General features: G+C 39.9%; 1 protein-coding gene across 1 annotated transcript in view; it reads right to left on the bottom strand.

Moving 5' to 3' along the window:
- The window catches only part of LOC138025983 (TOG array regulator of axonemal microtubules protein 1-like), a 45,521-nt gene extending 26,489 nt beyond the window's left edge, over window positions 1-19,032 (bottom strand). The window contains exons 1-3 of the mRNA XM_068873146.1: window positions 16,933-19,032; window positions 8,063-8,633; window positions 7,899-7,958 (exon numbers count right to left, since the gene is read on the bottom strand). Coding sequence (XP_068729247.1) covers window positions 7,899-7,958; window positions 8,063-8,633; window positions 16,933-18,813 — 2,512 coding nt within the window. The 5' untranslated portion in view covers window positions 18,814-19,032. The remainder of the gene's footprint in view (window positions 1-7,898; window positions 7,959-8,062; window positions 8,634-16,932) is intronic.
- Between the last annotated feature and the right edge of the window lie 5,176 nt (window positions 19,033-24,208).

The raw sequence follows: 24,208 nt of genomic DNA on the forward strand, positions 1-24,208 counted from the left end.
CCGTAGGAGAGGGTGATAGTGCTTCGGAGGTCTACCTCTACTCTTTGGTTTCTCAGAATCAACCATTATGAATTTGGTTGTGTTATTTATCGATGCATCAGCTAGCAAATGCAAGTATTCATCCTTGTCCATCACTACCACCCCCGATCCTTTGTCAGGTTTAGTTATAACGATGTCTTCATGCTGCTTCAGCTGGTGAATGGCTTTTAAGAGTGTCTTTGAGGGCTTTGGACCTTTTTGATGAGGTTAGCACACCTTTGCGGATTGCCCAAAACGCATAAGCAACAGCTAGCCATGCGACCTATTTTGTCCGCTACTAACACGTACAACTTTGCTCTAGCGAAATGGCTAGACGACAAGCTCAAACGTCTTTTTATCAACCAATACACAATCACTGATACCTTTGAGTTCGTCAACAAAGTCCATGGACTGACAATCGACAGTGGCGATATGCTCGTTTCTTTCTCTGTCTCTTCATTATTCACCAATGTACCACTGGAAGAGACAATAATACATATTCTTGCCGATAAAGCTTTCATGAATGATTGGTTTAATGTAACGCATGGCCTCAACCTCAGTAAGCAAGGACCTGGTTGATCTCCTAAGAGGCGCAACGAAGGACCAACTGTTTCTGTTCAACGGTCAACTCTACCAGCAGACAGATGATGTCGCTATGGGCTCCCCGCTCGGACCCTTAATGGCGAGCGTTTTTATGTGCAGCATAGAAGAAACCCTCGAGCGTGAAGGCAAGATGCCCGCATACTACAGGAGATGTGGATGACATGTTAACTATTGTGCTGAATATTCATGTAGCATCAGCTAATAAATTCCTTGAGACTCTTAACCACTGCTACCCTTCGGTTAAGTTCACTATGGAGATTGAGAATAATGGAATGCTTCCGTTTCTTGGCACACAGCTCCTTAACAAATCTACACAAATCCAAACCAAAGTATACCTCAAACCTACCAACACTGGCCTTTTGCTGCAATACAAGAGCCATTCACGTTTACCACAAACGCCAGTAGATAAGCCACATCCTTTTGCTGTAAAATTTTCTCCAAAATCGGGGATGCGGGTTATTTATGAGAACATCAAGGAAGAAACCTGTAAATTTTCTCCCGAGACCCTGAAATAAGCCTGTTTTAACCAAACATCAACAGATACTATGTAAAAATTATGATGACTGGTCACTGCCTTTGCAAGAGATTGACCCTCTGTAAGAGGGCAAATACAGTCACTGTGGCACCTCGCTTTAGTGCCAAGGGACTGGGGAAATTGGTTTGTTATATCAAGGTTTCGTTATATAGACAATTTGCGGGAAAGCAACTAAAATGTTTATCGAGGTATAATTAATAATTGTTTCTTTAATGGTGTTACATTTCGCTACACAGCATTTCTGGGTCTGAACGATTACTGTAAATAACATTTGTGCTTTATTAAGTCTATATGAAGCTTCAGTACACTTTCACATGTGTTTCACCTGTTTATGACACACAGAGGAGAAATTTCTGTGGAAGTGGCCAGCAAAACAGAGAAACAAAGGCATTGGTCCGGAACTTCCGGCTACACTTACACCTTTTAGCGCAAAAAGTCTCAAAAAAAAAAAAATTAAAAAGTCAATAGAGCTAATAAGAGACAAAAAGGATAAAGTGGATCTGTGGATGTGTCGATAGCGTCAGTGTCTGCATTTGTTATGAGCTGTTTCTGTAAGTGTGAAGTGGTTCTGTAGTTACAGAATTAAAGGATTTTCATCCTTGTTGGCCTGTTTCCCAGTTTTATCTTTTGTCACATGTTCACATTTCTTCGTTATATTGGGGTATAATTTTACATTTGGGCTTCTGGATTTGTTATTGTTATGTCGAGGTTCGTTATATCGAGGTTTTGTTCCATACAATTTACTGTAACTTTGGCAGGGCTGAATATCGTTCATTATACCGAGGGCTTCGTGATATAGTAGTTCATTAAATCGAGGTTCCACTGCACAAAGCAATTTTTGAGAACTTGTGTGGCAAATGGACCTCCGTTTCTCCATTGTTTCCAACTTCAATGGCAAATATTTCGCAAGTGAGTTTGTAACCGATAGATGGCTTGCAAGCCAACAACACGAAGAAGAGCTGAAGGAATCTTTCGGGTTGCTTTGCGTGGCCACTAAGTGTGAGTCAATTGACCCTATTCTGGAATAAGAATATGTGGTGTGGTGATTTAAAACGTTATGTATGGCATTTTGAAGCAACAACGATAATAAAGATGTTTAAAATAGCATTTTAGCATTTTAGCATGAATCTCCATAAAAACGATGGATTCTGGAATCAAACACACCCCAAGCAAAGAATGTAAACTTGTAAACGAACCTCAACAATGAGCGGTCAACATTAAGGGCTGAGGAGTTTCACTGAAAAAAATGGGGAAAACGTTCACCAGGAAAAGCAGTCTTGTTTCCAAAGAAGGTGACATATTCTTTGGAGGGTTAAATGATGTCTTTGGGTCTTATTAAATTAAATGATCGATCCAAGGTGACAAAGACTTTACTTTAGCTCATATGTTCACAGAATGAAGTACTTCAGATATGAATTTTTGATATATGAGTGCAGCTTATCAACCAGTGTTTACCATAAATGACGTGGAAATAGCTGGAACAAAACCTTTCAGTCCCAAATGGTACAACATTGAGTTAGCCGGCTTGGTCTATTAACTTAATGAAAACAACAACAACTTTGAGCTCTTGCCCAGAAATGTTTTCGGCAATTAATATAACCATATTTAGTGCAATGGGGTGATGGAAATAATTTACAAGAGTGAAACAGTTAAGTACAATGCTGAAAATAATTTTTCTTCTTTAATAGGTCATGTGTCCTTTCAGATCTTCCTTTTGCTCAGACATTAACAATTTGACCAGACATTAATTAGTATTATGCAAATCAACACTGTTCCTTCATGGGGCTGGCCTGGGCACTAGTCTAAGCTATTATTACTTGTAAATTTGTGTTAGGGAATAATATACATAATTGTCTGGCTAAACGAACCAACACATTACTTAATAACGCCAGTCATGGAAACATTTCAGTTATTGACTAGAGACCTGAGTCACCCCACAAGTTCAGTAAGGACCAGTGATTGCAAAGGGGCAAAGTTCAACCAACTTACAATGCAAGATATACTTCGCAATGTGCGTAATGCATTCTGGGGAGATTCGCTAAAGCTGCTCGAGGGGTAGGCAAGTTTCTCATGGATATGCACACAGTTCAGTTCATGATTCACGTCTATGTTGCTTCACCAGATGTATAAAGTGCAGCTCATAGATAAATGAACAAAAATATACAAGTAAAATGCAAATAATATGCGTATAATACTTTATTCATTACGATCGCCTACACATATATACTTTTTCGCATGTGTCTCATTAGAATATATGAGCTAGCCTATTTTTTCTCCAATGAATAAAGGAGGTAGTTTCTTAAGAAACTGTGGTGCTGCATCGGTGGATAAGTAGTACAAGAAAATGTTTGGTTTTACCAACGAAGTGGATTGTCAGAACGAAAATAGGATGCAACATGACAATTTTGTGACCCGATGGACTGACGTCACAAGAAACCGGTTGAGACCAGTCAAGTGAGCAAAAAACGAACTTGTCCACACTTGCGATGGAAATAAATGCGTCTGAAAGTTAACTGTTGTGAAAAAGTGTCAAGGAATCATTGCGCCACAAGTGCCAACCCTGCCAGGACTGTTCAGGACAAGCGACAAGAGGAATTCAAACACAAAGGTTTTCACCAACCAAATGTCAACATGAGCGAGATCAAAACATTGCAAGAGAAGATCGAAGGTAAACTGAAAATGCTTAACTTTATGGTAGAAGATACAGGGAAAATACTCGAAACCGATGATGAAAAGGCTATCAAGAGAAATGGGAGCACTTTAGAATCTATTATTGACAAAATGCATCAGCTTAAATTGCAAGTTCAGGAGTTGCAAATCAAAAACAACAAGGTAAATTTGAAGGGACTCAAACAAGTAAGGCGTGTAGCTGCTGGTATTAGATCAGCCGAAGAGGAAAAACTTGAAGAAGAAAAACGGAAACAAATCTTGGATGAAGACATTGAGTTGGAAAAGGCTAAATTTCAAGCATGTGACAGGTGGTCACAAGGGTTATGTTATCTATCCAGTGGTGGTGGTGGTGGTTGATGGCATCAAGTGTAGAGCATTACTGGACACAGGTGCTGGTAGTTCATATGCGTCAGCAGCTCTAGTCGAACGGCTTAACAAGCTTCCAACAACAGAATGATAGAAATGATGCTTTGCTCTACGACCCAAAAAGTATGAAGTTACAAAGTGAAGGTTGCAAGTGTCGATGGAAAGGTCAACAAGGTAGATAAGGGGATCTTACAGTCTCAAACCCACATTATGAAGAATCGATAAGCAAGCATCCTCACCTAGAAGGAGTAGTTACGGAAGAAAAAGACAAGAAAGCTGAATTTTTCATCCACCTTATACATGTACTCAGGGCCAGTGAGTACTCAAGAATCAAAACTGAGACAAAACCAAGGATTGGTATACCATTTGAGTCTATTGCTGAGCTCACTATGCTAGGCTGGGCGATTATGTCCTCTGGTGAAGAAACAGGCCTCTCTAACATTTACTTGACAATCTCATCAGCAGCAGATTATGACTACAGTACCACTCAAAGGTAAGTTGACAGTCACTCGCGAGTCCCGAAAATCGACTCGAGACTCGAATCTCGAAAATTTCAAGAATCGAGTCTCGAGTCGAGTTACGCAACTTGCGAGTTGAGTCTTTTGAGTTTTGAGTCGAGAAAAATAATGAGCTTGATGCTTGACTGATCTCTCGAGAAATAAATTAGACAAGCAAAGCGCACTTGTGTGTTGTACATGCGTCGAAAAAGCGAGTCGGATATCAAGTGCGAGTAGTTCTGTTGACGAAGTATGCACACAGTTCCTGTCGCTCAATCCTTTCCTCAAAGGATCAATGAATAATCTGTTGCGATCATTTACAAAACGGCTCTCTTCACAATCAACTTGAACATGCTCGCTTGGCTTAAAACTTAAAACCTGACGCTTTATGCACGATTTATGTTCATGCGCATGGTAAATGTATCTGACAAGTTTTCATACAACATGCGAGTGAAGATTTTCACGTTTACTCGATTGTGTCGTGGTGTTGGCTTTAAATACAGCGATAATTGCGTATACGTACCGGTGCAAGTTTTTAGAGCATGTTATATTTTCCCTTTCGATTCTCTTGACATCCAAAACGAGCAAGCAGAATTGTGACCATAATTGACCATTCGTCTTTTGATGATTTTGACGATAAAGTTTCAATCCAGCTTTTGTCACGATGGGAAAGACGCAGTGGTAGTTGGAATTCCAGTTTTTTAATATTACAACGCCAACTTTTGAACAAGGCTCCTTTTTACTCCGATAAATTACATGTACGTGGTCATTTTGCTAGTTTGTGACCGGGTTTGTGCCTGGGGAACGCATCGGAAACTCGTGTATTTTTTTCAGAACAAGTGAATAAGATCGCGACGTTTTTACTCTACATTCCGAAGGATAATGAAGATAATATTTTTTTCGCGGGCCAAGAACATTGAAAGCTTGCTTAGAGTCAACATGAATATTGCGTACAAAGGCTCCGTTTGCAGAATTGTTCATTTCTTCTAGACATAAATCGCTTTCTCAAGTTCTTCTCGAGTTTATGCATATTCCAAAGTTCATCTTTCTCGACTCTCGATTCTCGAGTCTTGATTCTCCAGCCTCGATTCTCGCGTTTCAAAACTCAAACGTCTCGACCTTCGCGACGCGAGAATCGAGTTTCGAGGATCGAGTCGAGACTGTCAACTTACCTTTGAGCGGTACTGTAACTCTGTAGTTTAGATGTCTTGGGACTCCGAGATAGATCAGAAACAGACCAAGGGAGCGTGTATGGTGAATTCATCAAGCAGCTACACTGACATGAGGAAGGTTGGTATGAAAGTGGCTTGTTGTGGAAGCCGGGTCATGGTCATCTACTCACAAACGAACATGGTAGCATCGCAAGACTAGAAAGACTAGTAAGGAAGTTGCAGCGAGATCCAGACATACTGTAATTGACAAGTACGATGAAATCATTCAAGATCAGCTAGAAGAGGGGATAGTCGAGAGAGTGGTAGAGGAACCCAACGAGAGAGTGTCCTACATCCCACATAAACCTCTGAAAAGGGAAACAGCAACAGCAACAAAACTTAGAATTGTATTTGGTGCAACAGCTAAACCAAATGATGAGGGTCCATCATTAAATGAATGTTTCAAGACAGAACTTCTTCAGAACCTCTTGTGGAATGTACTTGTGCGTAAGCACCTCAAACCAATTGCCTTAACAGCAGACATCAAACCAGCGTTCCTTCAGGCACGCATTAGGGCTGAGGACAGGGATGTCCTACGGTTCCACTGGATCAAGAACAAGGACCCTTTCGCGTTGAGATTTACGCGAGCGCTCTTTCGGTTGGTACAGTCACCATTCTTATTGGCAGGAACATTGCAGTTGCTCTTGGAAAACTTAAGGGGGAGGTACGCCATAGAGGCTGAAGAGATTTTGAGAAGTCATGGATGTTCTGTGGTCACGCTGGACCATGAAATACATAAGGAGCCTAAGGGACAGACACAATCTGAAACATAAGACCAAGGAGTTGGTGATATGGTTCCGATCCAGACCGAGGAGCGCAAAGTGGAATATCGGAATCATTGTAAAACTCATCAAGGGACGTGACAGAGTTGTGCGAGGAGCTAGGCTGAGAGCGGGGAAATCTTATTTGGAGTGGGCGATCCAGCATTTATGCCCAATAGAGCTGTCTTGTGACAGGCGAGAGACACCGCCAAGCTAACCAGTAGAGCTTAATCCTCGAGCTAGAGATTTCACTCCGAGATGATCGGCAGAAGTAGCTGCTCAGCGGATCAGAGACATTGCAGAGAAAGAAGGCAAAGGGACTGTCCCTGTTACCCAAGAGGGATTATGAACAGTTAAACGTGTTACTTGCATGAGAGAGTTACTGTTACCATTGTTTAAACAGTGGAAGTGTGATTACATTTGCTCCACTTGTGTATCAAATAGCAAACGCCATGACATTTGTGTTTATAATTCGTTGATTTCAGTTTAGAGTGTCCCCAATTAGTGCTCCAGCCCTTAAAGACTACACACTTAAACAAAGTTCCTTTCCTTTTTTACATTATTGTCACATAAAGCAAAAGTATGGCAATGAATAACAAAGGCATACCCGTACAAGTAGTGTATGTGTGCGTATGTGAACATACCCATACACACATGGTAACAGTATTCCAAGTTCGTTTATCTTTGAGCCGCACTGTACATGCATATATTTCATGTACATTGTCTCTTTCAAATGTGGATAAAACAATAATTTTTGCATGGACATCTGGAACCTTTGGATTCAAGTGGAGAAGTGAAGCTGTGTTGGTGAGATGCTTGGACATTGTGTCCGATCATAATGTGAAATCGGCCATACATTTTGGCATCAATTTGTTGCCAAAAGTAGAGCTTCCTTCTACTTTCCACAACATGCTGACACAACTCGTAACACAGGAGATTGTTGTGCGACAAGTTGGCCAAGTAGGTGGTAAAACAACTACATGTAACAAACTTGCAAAGCAACAGTGTTGCACGACAAGCTGAAGGACTTTGTTGCCCATATTACTAGGCCTTAAGATGAATTTACAGCTAGCCCTTCTTGGAAATTTATCTCACCCTAACGTTAGAGAGAGTTGACCAAGCAAACAAAAAGGTGGAAGACCCAAGTCTTGAACCACTGACCCTGAGGTGGTAACCACTCCACATTTCTGCCTTCACATTATTTGATTAACGTAAATAAATATTATGCAAAACATACCATTTTTCTTTGTTTCACCATCCACATCATCAGTACTTGTGTCAAAATCAACAGGAACATCTGGCCAAACAGTCGAACACAGCAAACAATTATAAGACCTTGTTTACAGTACGTGTATTACATGTGAATTTACCACACAGAAACAATGCAGATATTGTACTTACTGTGACAAACAGGAGAAAGTCTACCACATGGTTTCTTCTCAGACCAATCAGGCCATGAGCTTGATAACGACAATGACAATGCTCTTTTGTAAAAAGGAAGAGGTGGGTCCTCTTCTGGTGAAAATGAACCCTGAAGTGAATATGAGGTGGTTGCAACAGACTGTCCACCCTTCAGTACATTTTCCTTTTCTGATTGTTCACCAACAGCTGACTCTGATCCTGTACTTCCACTGGTCTTTGTTTTGCTGGCAATACTTCCACGTTTGTATAAAAGAGCATAACTGTTTGTTGTACTTCCAGTCCCAAGAGTTGTTTGGCCTGAGATCATTGCATGGCTTCCTATCTTAGCATTGTCCTTTTTAATCTTTGCTCTGTGCATTTCAGCATAGGAACTTGCTGCTGTGTTTTCAACAGCCTTGGATGAATGGCGTTCAGACACTTGGTTTGCTCTCTGCACATTCATGGCATGGAACTTTTCAGCATAGGTTTTTGGTGATTTAGATTTCTCATTAGGGGCCCAAGAATTTACCTTCATTGGTGGTCGCACTGGATCACTACTACCAGCAACTGGCTGCAAGTGCAAAACACATTTAAGTTAAAGTATAATGCTTTGGTCATACCACCTACTTGCTTAAGCCAAGGGCACACAACAACTTTTCATTTCTATTTGCTTTATTTTTCATTTGATAGCAATAATGGCTCAGGTAGTAGCCAACTTGAAAGCTTAATGCTCTTTTGGTCATCCTCCAAGAAAATCCAATGTTACGATAATTTACGACTGATTTCATCTAGTAATTTATTTCAGGCATTATTATTGAAACTACGGAGCAATTTTCTCGTCAGTCCCTCTTTTTCTGGAAATCCAGTTCAAGCAGCCGAAAAAATTGACCTCTGAATGACATTATCAAACTCAGATTCCACATAATTTTGGGATTTGCAGTGGTTAATCAATTTAAACACTGAAAGTCCACAAAAAGCGTCAACGTCTTCACTCAGACAAGTAGGATACTTTTTTCCTCTAAACTTTAAGTAATTAAAGGCAGATTCTTTCAAACATACAGAATTAAAGATCAAAATCATTTTCACTACAACAACAGTCAGTTACTGCACTCAAACCAGCCAACAACTTCAAATCTTATTTACCGGTAAACCCCTGGATTTGACAGGTCTCACTGAACACAATAACTTTCTCTTAGGCTCTTAGGCTCAATTACCAGCTGCTGTTTAAGGAAATGAGCCAGTGCACACTCCCAAAATCACAGCTGGACACATGAAGTGAACCATTGTTAAGCTCCGCCAATCACAAACCTGCCTACACAAATCGAGCAGGCATAAATAATTACTATATTTTTGCTTCAAATTGTGGCTGCAAAGGTATTTTTGACCCAGCCTGTTCGAGCTTTACAGTGCTTCTAAGGTGGGAAACATCCAAGATTTAGACAATGGAAAGCGTTCGAGAAAATGCCTGTGTTGTTTTCTACCGCCTGAGTTCAGAAACTTCACAACTTTTCTAGTTGGCACCAAGGCCCAAATACCGCTTTCAAATCCATTTCTATTGCAGAGCTTCAAATAATTTCCCAGCTGGCGCTGGTCAAATTGTCCGGTTAAACCTATTTTTGCTCAGACATATCCCATTCTTGGCCAGACAAACATTGAGTATGTCTTATCGCTATAAAAGTGCCCCCTTCCCCCTTCACATGATGTTAAAATGTGAAACAAGTACATTTTCAATGCATTTATTGTACATGAGCATCAATCTCAATGCAGGACAAGTGGAATGCATGGTACAGCAAAATCAGTATCACATATTTCGTGCGTACTGCTATTGCTTCAATTCTACGTCTTATATACGGTTAGTTATGAAGTTGATGAAATTGACTGAGGCTTGCAATCTAGTTGATTTTCATCATAATACAAGCTAACTGATGTACATTTACAACATGCTATATCTTACCGTATTTACCCGTGTATAAGTCGACCTTTTATGGCCTCAAAAGAAGCTCCAAAAATCGCCGTCGACTTATACACGGGTCAAAGTTTTTAAGCCAAGTTCCAGCTAAGTAATTTATTCAAAATTAACATAATAATGTTGTCTTGGGCATAACAAACACAGTGGACAAAAGACTTCAAAATGAATGTAAGCAATTCCAGTTGAAATGAAAAAGGATTTTTCCAAATCTAAATGTTGAAGATACTCACAAGCACAAATAAGAAATAGACACTGGAAATTTTCGTTTTCCAAAGGCAGAAAGCTCTAAAAGGCATTTCCGTATCTTCAAATAAACGCGATCGTTCAATGGCTTAGTAACCTGGCATGATACCTCGTGTTTGCATGCAAGCATTGTCACTCGTGTTGCGTAAAAATGCTGGTTGGTAATGATTGTTTTTTATTCTTTATACAAACCTGGCTGATTTAAATTGCTTTTGCAAACTTCATATTGTTTGGTTTATAAGTTTTGTTTTGTTTATCATGTGAGAAATTATAAGTCAAGGACCAATTAAACCTTGTACATTTTCACATCGTTCGCAAGTTATTTTCAAATATTGACTCCTGCTTCTGTGATGTTGTGCTTATCCTCTAAAGCCCTTTATCGTTGAACAATGAAACAGGTTAGTTTGAGGTTTACCTGTTCGATTTTTTGAGAACTTTTTCGAAACTCAAGGACAAAATGCCCGCATATACAACAACTGCTGAACCACAAAACTATTAAGTAAACTCATTAAGTAAACTCGTTTATTGAAAAACATCATACATTACAGTCGTAGGACTGAATTACGTACAATATAAAAATTACAATAAAAATGGCTATTTACCATTGTATTTAAAGATTATTTACATCGCGTGGCTAATAAAAGAGTTCATAAAGCGATCGGTGCGACAAACTGGAGTATTAAAACGTCTCTTATTTCTCAAACGCCGAGGGTGGGAACTGGCCATAGGAGGTAGCAGGTTAGCCAGTTTGTGGTGTTCATTACCTACAATATCTTCAAATAATTTAATAGATAATGACTCACGTGTCTCTGAAAGTGTTGGAATTCCGGCCTTATCCATCGCCTTACAGTACGATAAACTAGGAAAGATTATTCTCATGGCGCGCCTCTGAATACGTTCGATGTCATCAGACAAATATTTCGGGAGACTACGATGGAATAGCTGACATGAGAATTCTAGGACTGATCTAATGACACTATAATACAAAGCTAACAGGTCATCAGGACTTATGCCGGCTCTCTTAAGCTGACTCAAAAGATACAATCGACGTGCGGCTTTTGAGGTGATAGTATCCACGTGATCATTCCATTTCAAGTCATTACTGAAATGGAACGATCACGTGGATACTATCACCTCAAAAGCCGCACGTCGATTGTATCTTTTGAGTCAGCTAAAGAGAGCCGGCATAAGTCTCGATGACCTGTTAGCTTTTTATTATAGTGTCATTAGATCAGTCCTAGAATTCTCATGTCAGCTATTCCATCGTAGTCTCCCGAAATATTTGTCTGATGACATCGAAGCGCTTCAGGCCCTGATTTTTTTGTGTATCCACATTTCCAGAAATCGAAGAATACAATATTAGTGTCCCAGTAACATTTAACAAAGAAATTAAGAAAGTGCTTTTTTTGCCATCAAAAATGGGGGGATCTACTTATACAGGGGTAAATACGGTAATAAAGGGACCGTGGAAATGATACTAACAGACAACTATCTTTTTTTCATTTAGAATACTAGAACAACAGCCAAATGTTGCTATTTTTCATCAATTTCAAGTCTATACTCCACGGAGAAAACATTACCTAATCCTTGCAAAGTATGATGTACCTAAATCCAATTCTTGTCTACATTACTATCACTGAAAAGCTTTTTGGTAACCAAGCTTTTATTAGGGGCGTGCCAGAAGTGATGATTGATTTCTTCCCTTGTGAGCCTTTTTAATCTAAACTTATATCCTTCAGTAAAGTTTGAGAAGAATTTTTCAAATATTTTAAATAAATGACCCATGCATCATGCGTGACACGTAACACAATGAAATCTGCAGTCAACCATTTGAGATAAATCGCGTATATAGGCCAGGTAAAGTTTACATGTTGTCATATGTGAATTTACTGCTAAAAAGGTTTGTTTCCCTGGAAAATAGAATGTTTAGTCAATCGTGGTATTTATAGCTTAAGTGATTCACAAGGAAATGTCGACAAGTAGACAAATGAATCTAAACTTGCTTTTTTGTTATTGTTATTTTCACACTTAAATTTTGAAGACAAAGGGTGCCATGACCCTTTCCCTGACACTGAGAGGTTTTGTTGTCCTTCTCACATCATGTTTACAAAACTCACACAGACTAATAATAAAGTAATTCACACCCGTGACCGGTACACATCTGTAAGACCCGTTAATTTGGGGTGACGACTTGGTGAATGACAAAGCGAAAATTTGCAACGACAGCCAGAAATTCTATGACTACTACAAATCATTTATTAAAAGTTTTTGGTGTGGTAGTTAAATATCCGTCTTTTCCCCTACTTTTTCACAAACGCCAATAATATTGAACCTTTAAATATTTAAAACTTGAAACTCTTACATTTTTTCCCGAACAGCGTAAACGACTGGACAAATTGTCCGGCCATCTAAGGATTTGACCCGACAAAACCTATTTTTGACCAGAAATTGTCCATTGACCAGCCGTTATTTGCAGCCCTGCTATTGTAATTTTTCCTCAAACTTCGCTTATGTAAGAGCAAGTAAAAAATATAATATTCCTCAAGATCAATTGAAATTACTGCTGAGTTTATTGGTGGCAGAACAAGGGGGCCGATGAGATCGAATGAGAGCTGAAGCAGCCAACGCTTTTGTTGATGATTCACTGGTTGAATTCAAACTCACATAATTGATCATTCACATGTAACCACAAACTCAAGCTCACATCATCGGGAAACTTTGCACAGATGTTTTACGCATGTAATTCCTGTTTTGTTAAAATCAATGTCTAATGCCATTTCCCACATCTATTAACTTTGCAAAAATTATATTTTGAATTTAAATCACAGACACAACCTATCGCTCATCTGTCCGGCCGTCTCTTCATGACGGAGGAAACCAGGCCTATCTTTCTCTTCACCAAGTAACTGATTTCCTTGCTGCTCATTTTGTTCACCCTCACCCAATAATACAGTACAGGCCGCGGGTATGTCAGCATTACACAATTGTTTCCTGCGCGAAAAGACGCCATATTGCATGCAATTTACACGCGCTAAACATGCGAGTAAAAAAAAATACACGAAAGTGCATGTAAAAAAATACACGCAACTTTTTCCCAAGTGTTTTCAAAATTTACACACAGAAGCTCATTAAGTGCATGAATGAATATTAAAGAGAGCGACAACACGACGCGACATACTGATATGACTAAGGCGATGAAAAGCCTAGTGGCTTTTCTCTACACTATCAAATAAAAGTAGTTATTTATCGATGTTTGGGAAAACTATCAAATTTGGGAGCTTACTCAATAAAAAACAACTGCTATTTTAGAGTGCATTTCCTTTCGTTGAATACTTTATTTATCTACTTAATACATCAGATTCAGATCGGAATTAAGCGTTTTCTGGACAGATTGGCATGGTTGTGGAAATTTCCCATCGAACACAAATTATAATCCGAAAACTGGTTTTGCTGTGGAATTTATTAAAGTTTCTCACCATGGATTTTCGATTAAATAAATCTGTTGGGCAATCCGTTTCTGAATTTTGTGTTTGATTGGAAATCCGAAACATCCAACTTTTAAGATAAATCGGTATTTCTCAATCAAACGCACAATTAATTTGTGTACTCTTCTCTAAGAAAAATACATGCATTTTGCGTGTATGAATAACAGAAGATGCGCCGCTCTTCGGAATTACACTCAATTTGCGTGTAATTGAGGTGCTTGTAAAACTCGGGTAAATATTTACACTCGTGTTTCACACGTGTATTTCATGTGTATTTTGCGTGTAAAGATGCCATATTCCACGCATTTTATGCGCGTGTAAGAGCTGCAACATGTATTCCTGCGGCCTGTACTGTACATGTAATATTAATTTCAATATTCATTTGTAGATTTGATTGGCTCAGATCACATAAGACTAACGGACAATGGTGGTGTCATTTGTCATAAGAATTTTGGTAATAAAAATTTGGATAAATGATGCACTGTCCAATAACAAAATCATTATTGCACAAAATTAATGTACATGTAATGATGTCAAATCACACCACTAATTTGAACTTGTATGGATCAAAAGGAACCCTCAAAAGTTTGTTTTGTGACCAAGGCAAGCAATTATTGTAAGGATAATCTCGAATAATATATGCTATTTTCTGACCATGTTTAGTGACTACAGTTTTGTTTGGAAGGTTTGAAATTTAACTTCCCGAAACATAACATTTCAAAATTATCTGGGGGAATATGCCCCTGGGCCCCCTCTAGAAGCTCGGCCCAAAGGGCTGAGTCACAAGCTGCCTGTTATTGCAATTTTTCAATCTGTTTGAAAATCTACTGAAACCCTGAATCACCTTGGCTTTTCTCTCATAGACACCTACATGTACTGTACTTTAGCAAAGTAAATTTGTTACGGAATACTATTGCAAAAGAAAGACAGTTACAGTAGCTGAATGAAGGGAGTAGTTTCTAAAGAAACTACAGTAGCTGTTTGGGAAAGCCCACTTTCATTTTCCACGGCTTCTGATAGGATGCGGAAAAAAATTAAAGATTATGTGGAATTTTTTGGCCATATTATGCGTAAACATGCGTTGATTATGCGAAAATTACACCGGATTATGCCGAAATTTAAACATTTATAGAACTAATAATTAGGCCCGTCCAATGTATTTACATGCTTATGGTAAATCAGGACTCAAAATTGTGACCAAAACAGTCGCTTTTTCCCTTTGCGATTAAGATATCTGGCCAAGTCACCAATTTGCGACCAGCATTCACCGTTAAAATAAAAGGGATAGTAATCGGCATTTTGCCGAGACTTTTGCTGAAAGAAATAAAGCGATAAAGAAATATTTTGTTTCTTGTTATGAATTTTTTTTCAATTTGGAGATATGGAGCAAAATTGTGATGTAGTTGAACCACGATCCATTCCCTTGATCAGTCACCATTTTCAGCGGTTTTTTACACATACGTATTGCGGGCTCTTTGTTTTGTACAACTTCATCGCAACGATTGTCCCTACTTTACCAAAGTTACAAATGATGCAATTTGCTGCTATAACTTGCGGCTAAATTTTCATACCTTGCATCCTTTTTAAAAATTTCGAGCCTAGGGTATGTTATGAAAACGGTTTAACTAGAGTCCAGGCTCATTACCGAAAAATAAGTGGAAACTGCTTATGATCTTTCATCTTGCGAACGAAATGCCGTGTTTTCTTCAATGATCAGGAAAATAAGCGTTTCAAAATAGTCAATCTCTTTGGCTTTTGTGTTTGTGAGGATGGCAAGCAGCTGCTTTATCACTAATATCAGGCATTTCTTCAGTTTTATGCGGAAGATATCGTAATTATGCGGAGGATGCGGATCTGCATTGCCGCATCCTGTCAGATGCCATGAATTTTTCTTTAACCATTAGACTTGGTTTGCATAGATAGTTAAAGCAAATCAGCTTAGGACTAGGGGTGTAACGATTAATCGAATTCTCGATTAATCGCGATTATGACCGTTCGGTTCGATTCATGATTATTTGATTCCACGTTTCGATTTTGGTTCGATTTTTTGCATACCTTTCCAAAAGTGCCCTCAGTGAGTCATTATATTGTAAACTTAGAATGCAGATCTCAATAAGATGTGCGTTTTTCATTAACAATCGATCAAAGACGCTAACTTGCAGTTCTTGCGCCATGTTGCTTGGTAAAAATGTTGCCCCTCTACCACCCCTTGAGAATTTCCAATAAGGCAAACCATGTGCGTGTTCATTGTCACGTTCTCAAACATGGCGACGAATGACCAAGCGATTGTGAATCCGCCTGCTTCTTTTCGATCCGCAGTGTAGAAATATTATGGTTTTCCGACTGAAGACGGAACAACAGACAAGTCTAAAACTATCTGCAAAATTTGCTTCGCAACTTTCAAGTATTGTGCCGGTTCGACCTCAAGCATGAGCTCACACTTAAAAAATCAACACGGCATTGATGAAAAGTCAGAAGTGTTGCAGTCAAAGACGGCAAAAACTTCGCCGGGTGCCAAAAACAGTACTGAAACTGGACAGTCAAAAATTCAGGATGTTCTGGAGAATAAGTTGCCGCGGTCGGGCAACAGAGCAACGGCAATAACGAAGTCTATTGCAGTTTTCATTGCAAAGGACATTGAGAGTTTAGGGTTGTATGTTGTTTACATTGTGTATCATCTTGCAAGAATTAAAAATCATTAATATTTTGCATAATCGAATCGAAATAATCGAAACCGAAAGGCAATAATCGAAATCGAATCGAATCGAAAGGAACATGAATCGTTACACCCCTACTTAGGACTGACATTGTGAAAACATGAAGAGAAGGAAAGATGACCATAATAATAATGAGGTTGTTGACCATTGTTTCTGCAAAGTCAAAAATTCACTCTTCTAGACAAGGTTATTTATCACCATGCAGGATTATTATTATTATGTAGTACAATGAAGAAACTAGTTAACAAGGACAAATGTATTAAGACAATATTATTATTATTGAATATTACAGAATTCATAAAATATAAATACAGTGACTATGCCCGACTCAATCTGTATAAAATTACATTATCATAGCCAACCTTGACAAATTATTGTCAATTATCTAACATTGCTAAGAATTACCAACAGGCCTCTTTCAATTACAAAACGATGTTACAAGTACAATGACTTTACCTGACTTTGATCACCTTCCCAAGGTAGTCTATTTTTTCCTGCACTGAAAAACCTTCGGGGACTAGGTCCTGACAAGTTTGAAGAATCATTAAGTCCTGGTGTTGAGCGGGCAGAACCTGTAGGATCAGCAGAGCCACTCCCAGCTGTTCCTGCCAAAATCCAATCAATATCTGCTCCACGCGGAACACTGTTTTGACCCCTACCTGTTGGCATAGGAATGGCATACTCTACTAAGCCATCCCTATTTAACCGTGGAAGCTGTCTGCGTGCCAATCTTGCAGTTATGGCACCCATCACTCCTTCTCCACCCAATGTAAGTTCTACGTCATCTACTGCTGCAATTATTGGCTGGATCCGCCCTGGCCCCATGGCTTGTGCAATCACTGCAAAAGCTTCCAATGCAGCCTGCCTAACTCTTCTTTTACTGTCAACCAGAGATGGAGCAATTGAATTTGTAATATCTGGAAGGCTGAAGTCTGAACTAGGAAAGGTTAACATTGCAGCAATGAAAACATTCACAGTTTCTTCCCGCACCCTGGAGTTACGATGTTGCAGATTACTTGACAACACTGACAGCACTGCTCCAGGAGAGAGAATTTGCATGAGCTGCATTAACACTTTCATATTTTCCTGTCTGATAACAATCTTGTTGTCTCCTAACTTATTTGATAGTGCTAATAAAAGGGGCTGAAGAACTGGCTGCACACCAACCCCTAGTTTAGCTACCAGCAATCCAATAATTTGAAGGCTAGTGACACCAATCTTAAAATTCACATCATCGAAAAAACTAAGAAGCAGTGCAAAGAGTGATCCCAGATTTGGATAAACAGGTGTTGTTTCTGTCAAGTATCCAATTAAAGTTTTCAATTCTTCGATACCCTGAGCTCTCACTCTCCAGTTACCCTGATCTCTGAGTTTTGTCATGACAGACCTTGGAACAAATCCAAACTCTGGATGCCCGTTGCTTATATCAAGATGATCATCCGAGTTCTTTGTTTCGGCTATCGTATGTCTTCTATCCAGCAGAGTATTTTCATCTGAACTATAAGCGTCTGCAATGATACCGTTTGAATTCAAGTGACCTGCACTTTTAGCCTTGCGATTACCTGCGAATGCGTCTACTGGTATATCCTTCAATGCGCCAGTGGAACGATTTTGAAGAGCTAATGAACATAAAGTTTGTTGATCGTGGGGCATTCGACGAAGATAACCGTCAAAAACAGAAGTTCCCACAACATTTCTTATCCTTTCGAGGGAGATGACAGCAGGTGAACTTTCTGGTCTTGACGAATTTCCCAGCCTACTAACAAGAGCTCTTGTCAACGTAAACAGATCTTCACGTGCCAGGTTTGACATAATAAGAATTGGTAGGGCAACTAAACTTTCTGTTCGCGTTCTCCGGTTTTCGCTTTCAATGCCATAATCTATTATTGCGTTCAAAACAGAGGCGACCTGAGAGGAATGTTTCATGTACACATGCAGAGTCTGAATTGCAGACTTTTTAACCGATACCTGGTTGTCTCCGATATTTGACACAAGTTGAGGAAGAACAAGCGCCATGCAGTCGTCCAAATCCTCCCCGAACTCAGGAATCACTTCACACAGGAATTCAGTGCAGCATAGTCTTGTGGTGACGTTTGAGTCAGCCAGTACTTCATGCAAAACGCGAAACAGAGCGAGTCGGTCGACAAATTGCAATCGACCACCATTTCGCCGAGCGTCCGCTCGAAGCTGGTCCAAAATACTAGCTTTCTTTGTAGAATCATTGGTTTTAGCTAGTACTGCTACTACTTCATTTTCATCCATATTTTGTACAAGGACTTCATCGGGCTCAGCGATCACTGATGACAGTGGTTTGAGCTTGGCAACACCACTAGCCATCTACTTGATGCATGACGGAACGCAAACCAACTAATTGCTGCGATAAAAACAACGCACCGCTATTACGAAACCATCGCCATAAGCTCAAATAAAGAATCCACAGCAGTATTTTTAACTATAAAACAATATGCCTTGCAAAAAGACATTAGATGAGGAATTAAATCTTCTACGTCAAATTCTGGATGGTTTGAGCGAAATTCCACAAACTTTTTGCTCAACGCCGAAGTTCCCGGATGAAAAAAATTAAAATCAAATCTTGCCCAGCGGAGGCACAGAATCGAAACGGTGCTGATTGGCTACAGATTCTGGGTGCTTACCATTTAGCCAAATATTAAATCCGGATGGAATGATCGTTGCATAAAGGTAAGCGATTTTCCAAATATTAAATCCGGATGGAATGATCGTTGCATAAAGGTAAGCGATTTTCCAGATTTAATGATCAACCGGATGAGAATGGCGCTTACCATTTACCACCCAGCATTCCATCCCGCATATTTTACTCGATCTTGTGAGAAAGGGCCTGGAAACGGAAGGTTCTCGCAAATGGTAAGAGCATTTTGCGAATTCCGTTCCGAACGGAAAAAGAACCTCTGGAGGTTGTCCACAATTTCCGAAAAGATTTTCCGGAAAATTGCCTTTCCATTTGACCTCGAACCGAAATTTCCGGATTTTTTGGCTAAATGGTAAGCACCCTCTTCCTTGACAACATATGCTCAACATCTTGTTCCCAGAGCCCACGTGTCTTTTGGTCAGTTCCAAGACACTGACCAAAAGACACGTGGGCTCTGGGAACGAGATTGATGTGGATCCCTCGACAGGGCAGTAGAAGGCCCGGCAAAACTGAGGGGCCAAAGATGTTAAGCAACTTTGTATGTTGACTTTGAAGGTTTTGGGTTCGGAGGACGCTTTGGACGGGAGTTAGCCTGTTCTTTGTAGGCCCATGGGCTCCTGGGGCATGGGTGTGATGTCCCACACCCCCTGAAAATATTTGAATTTCCAACACTGCCTCAGCAAACAAATGGATATTGAAAACATTACAAAACAAAACAAGGGCTGTGTCTGAATCTTGAGACAATGTTTCATCTGTAAGAGTCACCATAGAGCCAATATACCATGAAGTCATTACCTGCACTAGACTGTCTGAGTTGCCTTACAGGCATACGTAGACTTTATAAGCAAAACACAGCATCCATACTTTCACTGTAGTGCACTGAAAGGACCTATTTATATATAAGAACTTAATTAAATAATGAAAACCATGACAATAACGGATTATGGCAGTGAGGAACTAAATCCCCATATGAAACAATACCCCCCCTCCCAGAAAAATAAATCTAAAATCCAAAATCTAGATTATATATAGCAATAGAGTTTCTCATAAATTAATTTGTAAATCAAATCTTCTTTAAGGCTTTTTTGAAGCTGTTAACAGATGCAAGATCTACAACTGATGCCGGCAAATCGTTCCACTTATCTATATATCTATTCCAAAATGAATTTTTTTTAAATATCTGTCGGACAATGAGGCTAAAAAGTTTATAATTGAGACTATTTCTTGTTCTTCTGCAGTTACTGAAGGACATATAATCATCGATATTTGAAACAGAGTTTCTTTTAATAAATTTAAACAGTTGAACTAGACCCAAAAATTATCTTCGCCGGCGCAGTGAATGATTGCAGCTTAAGGGAATTGTTTCTTTCTTCATATGAGATATCTTTTCCAAAAACCCATTATTAGTTGCATTGCGTTGGATGGGTTTTTGGAAAAGATCATATGAAGTCCCTCAAGCCGAATGAATTAGAAGGGAATGATTTCTTGAATTGGCTGATTTCGTCTATCTCCAAGTTCAGGTAACAGGGAACCAACCGCTTCAATAGATTGAACAGCAGCATAACCCTGGCCACCCTCAGACTCCTCTCTGGCATTTCTGCAGCGCAAGACTTTTCTACTTTCCCATCCTTGACGTCCACCTTAGGCCCGGTTCAAACTTCCAACTTTTCATGCGCCGAATCAAATCATTTGATTTGGCACATGAGAAGTTCGACGTTTGAATAAATTAAATTCGACAAATTTGATTTGGGTCGACCCAACTATTTAATTCGACTGGCTCAGTCGGATAAAACGGCAAAGTGCGACTCTCGATTCAGACGTCGAACTCCTCATGCGTCGAATCCAATACATAAATTATTTTAATGTATTTCCTACCCACAATCCAGCATTTTCGAGATACTTGGCACGCGAGCTTTTCCCGCGCAGACTAACCTGCGATCAGGCCCATTTTTAGCTTCGCCCGTATGTTCTCTTATGTCGGCGCTCACTAAAATTGGGCCTGACCAAAAGTCTCTCAAGAATTCCGGACGGTCGGCCAAATTTTGGCCGACCAAACTCGTGATCTGATTGGCTATTGAAACGCCGGAAGTAAAAATGCCATCGTGATTGCGCGGAGATCTCGCGAAGTCCTCGAGACTAATCCGCCATAAGTGTACGAAAAAACTTGCTGCCTTTTCTTCTTACAGCGACGTGGACGGTGCAACTTGATTTTATTTGTGTAAATGGAGATATACCATCTGAAACATCTCATTACTTGTCCAGAATCGGGTTTGAATCTCTGGAAAGAGTGAAATTAGGGATTCCGTTGTCGAGCTCTGTGGCCATGTGGTTGAAAATACTTTGGCACAAACTTCCCTGATGTTTTGAAAGCTAAATAGCTGGTTCTTTCAAATGGCAATGAAAGCCGGGAGCAATTGCAGAATACCCGGCCCACCAAATGTCCTACTTAAAAAAGCTGCCATCGCGGTCCGCAGTCCCGAAGTCGATGAATGAAAAGAAAAGTGTTAAAGGGTAAGCAGTGAAATTAACTGCCACCGCCGTCCGCAGTCCCGTAGTCGTTGAATGCAAAATGTTAAAGTGAACCGCGGCCACCGCGGTCCGCAGTCCCGTAGTCGTTGAATGCAAAATGTTAAAGGACAAGCACTAAAATGAACTGCCACCGCAGTCCGCAGTCCCGTAGTCGTTGAATGAAAACTGTTTAAGGACAACCACTAAAATGAACTGCCACCGCGGTCCGCAGTCCCATAGTCGATGCCTTGTCCCCAGGGTCTCTCTCTGAGCACCGCGGTTCACAGTCCCGTAGTAGTTGAATGAAAATTGTTCAAGGGCAAGATGATCTCGTGAAAAGTGTAGTTAACCGAACCGCAACGTGAAAGCTAAAATTTTACGAGAGTGCTTAGGCCTAATCACTGAAACGGGCGCTTAGGCTTAATCAGTAAAAGAGTGCTTTCTTCTTCACACGATCTCGTGAAAAGTGTAGTTAACCGAACCGCAACGTGAAAGCTAAAATTTTACGAGAGTGCTTAGGCCTAATCACTGAAACGGGCGCTTAGGCTTAATCAGTAAAAGAGTGCTTTCTTCTTCACACGATCTCGTGAAAAGTGTAGTGACCCGAACCGCAAAGTGAAAGCTAAAATTTTACGAGAATGCTTAGGCCTAATCACTGAAGCGAGCGCTTAGGCTTAATCAGTAAACGACTGCTTTCTTGTTCAGACGATCGTGCTTAGGCTTAATCAGTAAACGACCGCTTTCTTCTTCACACGATCTCATGAAAAGTGTAGTTAACCGAACCGCAAAATAAAAGCTGAGAGTGCTTAGACCCAATCACTGAAACGAGCGCTTAGGCTTAATCAGTAAACAAATTCTTTCTCCTTCACACGATCTCGTGAAAAGTGTAGTTAACGGAACAGCAAAATGAAAGCTAAAGAGCGATTGCAGAATACCCGGTTTAGGAACAGAATTATGAATATCATTTTCTGTCCCATGCCACTGCGGACAAGCAGCATTGTTAAACACGACTGCGGGACCGCGGTGGCAGCTTTTTTAAGTAGGACATTTGGTGGGCCGGGTATTCTGCAATTTAGCCTTGTTTTGTCATAATTCTTTCGCTGTTATTCAGTCTCGTTCACTTCTTACAATTTGGGCGAAGTATCGTAAAAATAAATTGGTACGAGCAGTTACAAAGTGAAAATAGAGAATGAAGGATTCTCTGTTGCATGCTCGTGTTGTCGTCAAAACCTCAAATTTGGTAATTTCACGTCGTCCTTATGCAGAGTACTGTAAGAATCCGTCCTAAAATCCGTGCTGCACGTGCAGCACGATTATTTATGCTCTTTTAACCAATGATATCATTGTTTTGCGCCGTTGTTGTTGCCGTCGCCGTCGAAAAATCTTAAGCTCCCTAATCTCTTTGCTAAAGGTTAATCTCTTGGTTAAATATAGCTGTCTCCTTAAAAAAAGATTTAAGGACGGCGCCTACTAATTAAAGAGATTTTTTCCCCGGTTTGTGATTATGCAGGAAATGTAGATCTTAACAATTGTTATTGAAATTCAAAAAGAAAATTGGGGGTAACCACGCATGTTTCAAAGATAATTCATGAATAATATTTGTAAAAAGCTTTAAAATACAAAGCAATGTATGGCGTTCTTTCTCAAATTGAAAGTTAAGTATCTCTAAAAAATGCATGGTTACCCCCTACTAAGATCTACTTTCTCCGGATAGTTTTAAACCGCGCAAAAATATCCCTGTATAAGTAAGCATCGGCGACAGGAAATCTGAGTATCTGGAGATGCGCAGAACGTATGCGCAATAACAATAGTAGGCACCGTCCTTAAGGGCCCACAGACGGATTTTTCGCGCGTTGCTAATGAAGTGAAATGTTACTTCCGGTAACTGACGTCATCATATCATGAGCTGACAAGAAAACCCACTCACAAGCAAGTCACCGCATAAACTGTTGTTTCCATCGAAGATTTTTCCTCGCCCTTCCTCGCGCTCGTTCTCAGATCAACTGCGCATGCGCAAAGAAACTGACTTCCGGTTTGAGAAAAAAGCTAAATTTCCGGCGGTTTTAAATTGAACTAGATACGTCTGTGAAGCATACACTGGCTTGCCTGTGGTACGTGCTACAGAAAATCAGAAGGCACTGAATTGTGACGGTGGTATTGAACTACAGCATTCCAGTCTCTGAAGAATAACAAATAAAAGAGAAGCGAGAAACATTGGCTGCTGGGCTGACATGTTGATAATTTTCAAGTTCCCTCACAACTTCTTTTCACCACAAGTGTGCCCTATGAGCATCCGAAAACTTTGTAATACTAAACTTCACTGAAGTCAAGCCCTGTTTCGCTCGGTTAGTGTTGGGATGGGAGACCAAAACAATAAACCCCTCATAAAAACAGAAACATCTGACCGAAAATACTATTAACGCTAACAAATGCGAACTACAGATTCTGTTAGCTTGCTTTATGCAAAACAAATATTGATAAAAAAGCAAATAAATATTGATACACAGTTTTCAGAAAGAGAAGAAGGAAGTTTCCCGGACGGTCGATCGAGAATAA

The sequence above is a fragment of the Montipora capricornis genome, chromosome 12 (assembly GCF_036669925.1).
Source record: "Montipora capricornis isolate CH-2021 chromosome 12, ASM3666992v2, whole genome shotgun sequence".
In the NCBI taxonomy this organism is placed as follows: Eukaryota; Metazoa; Cnidaria; class Anthozoa; order Scleractinia; family Acroporidae; genus Montipora; species Montipora capricornis.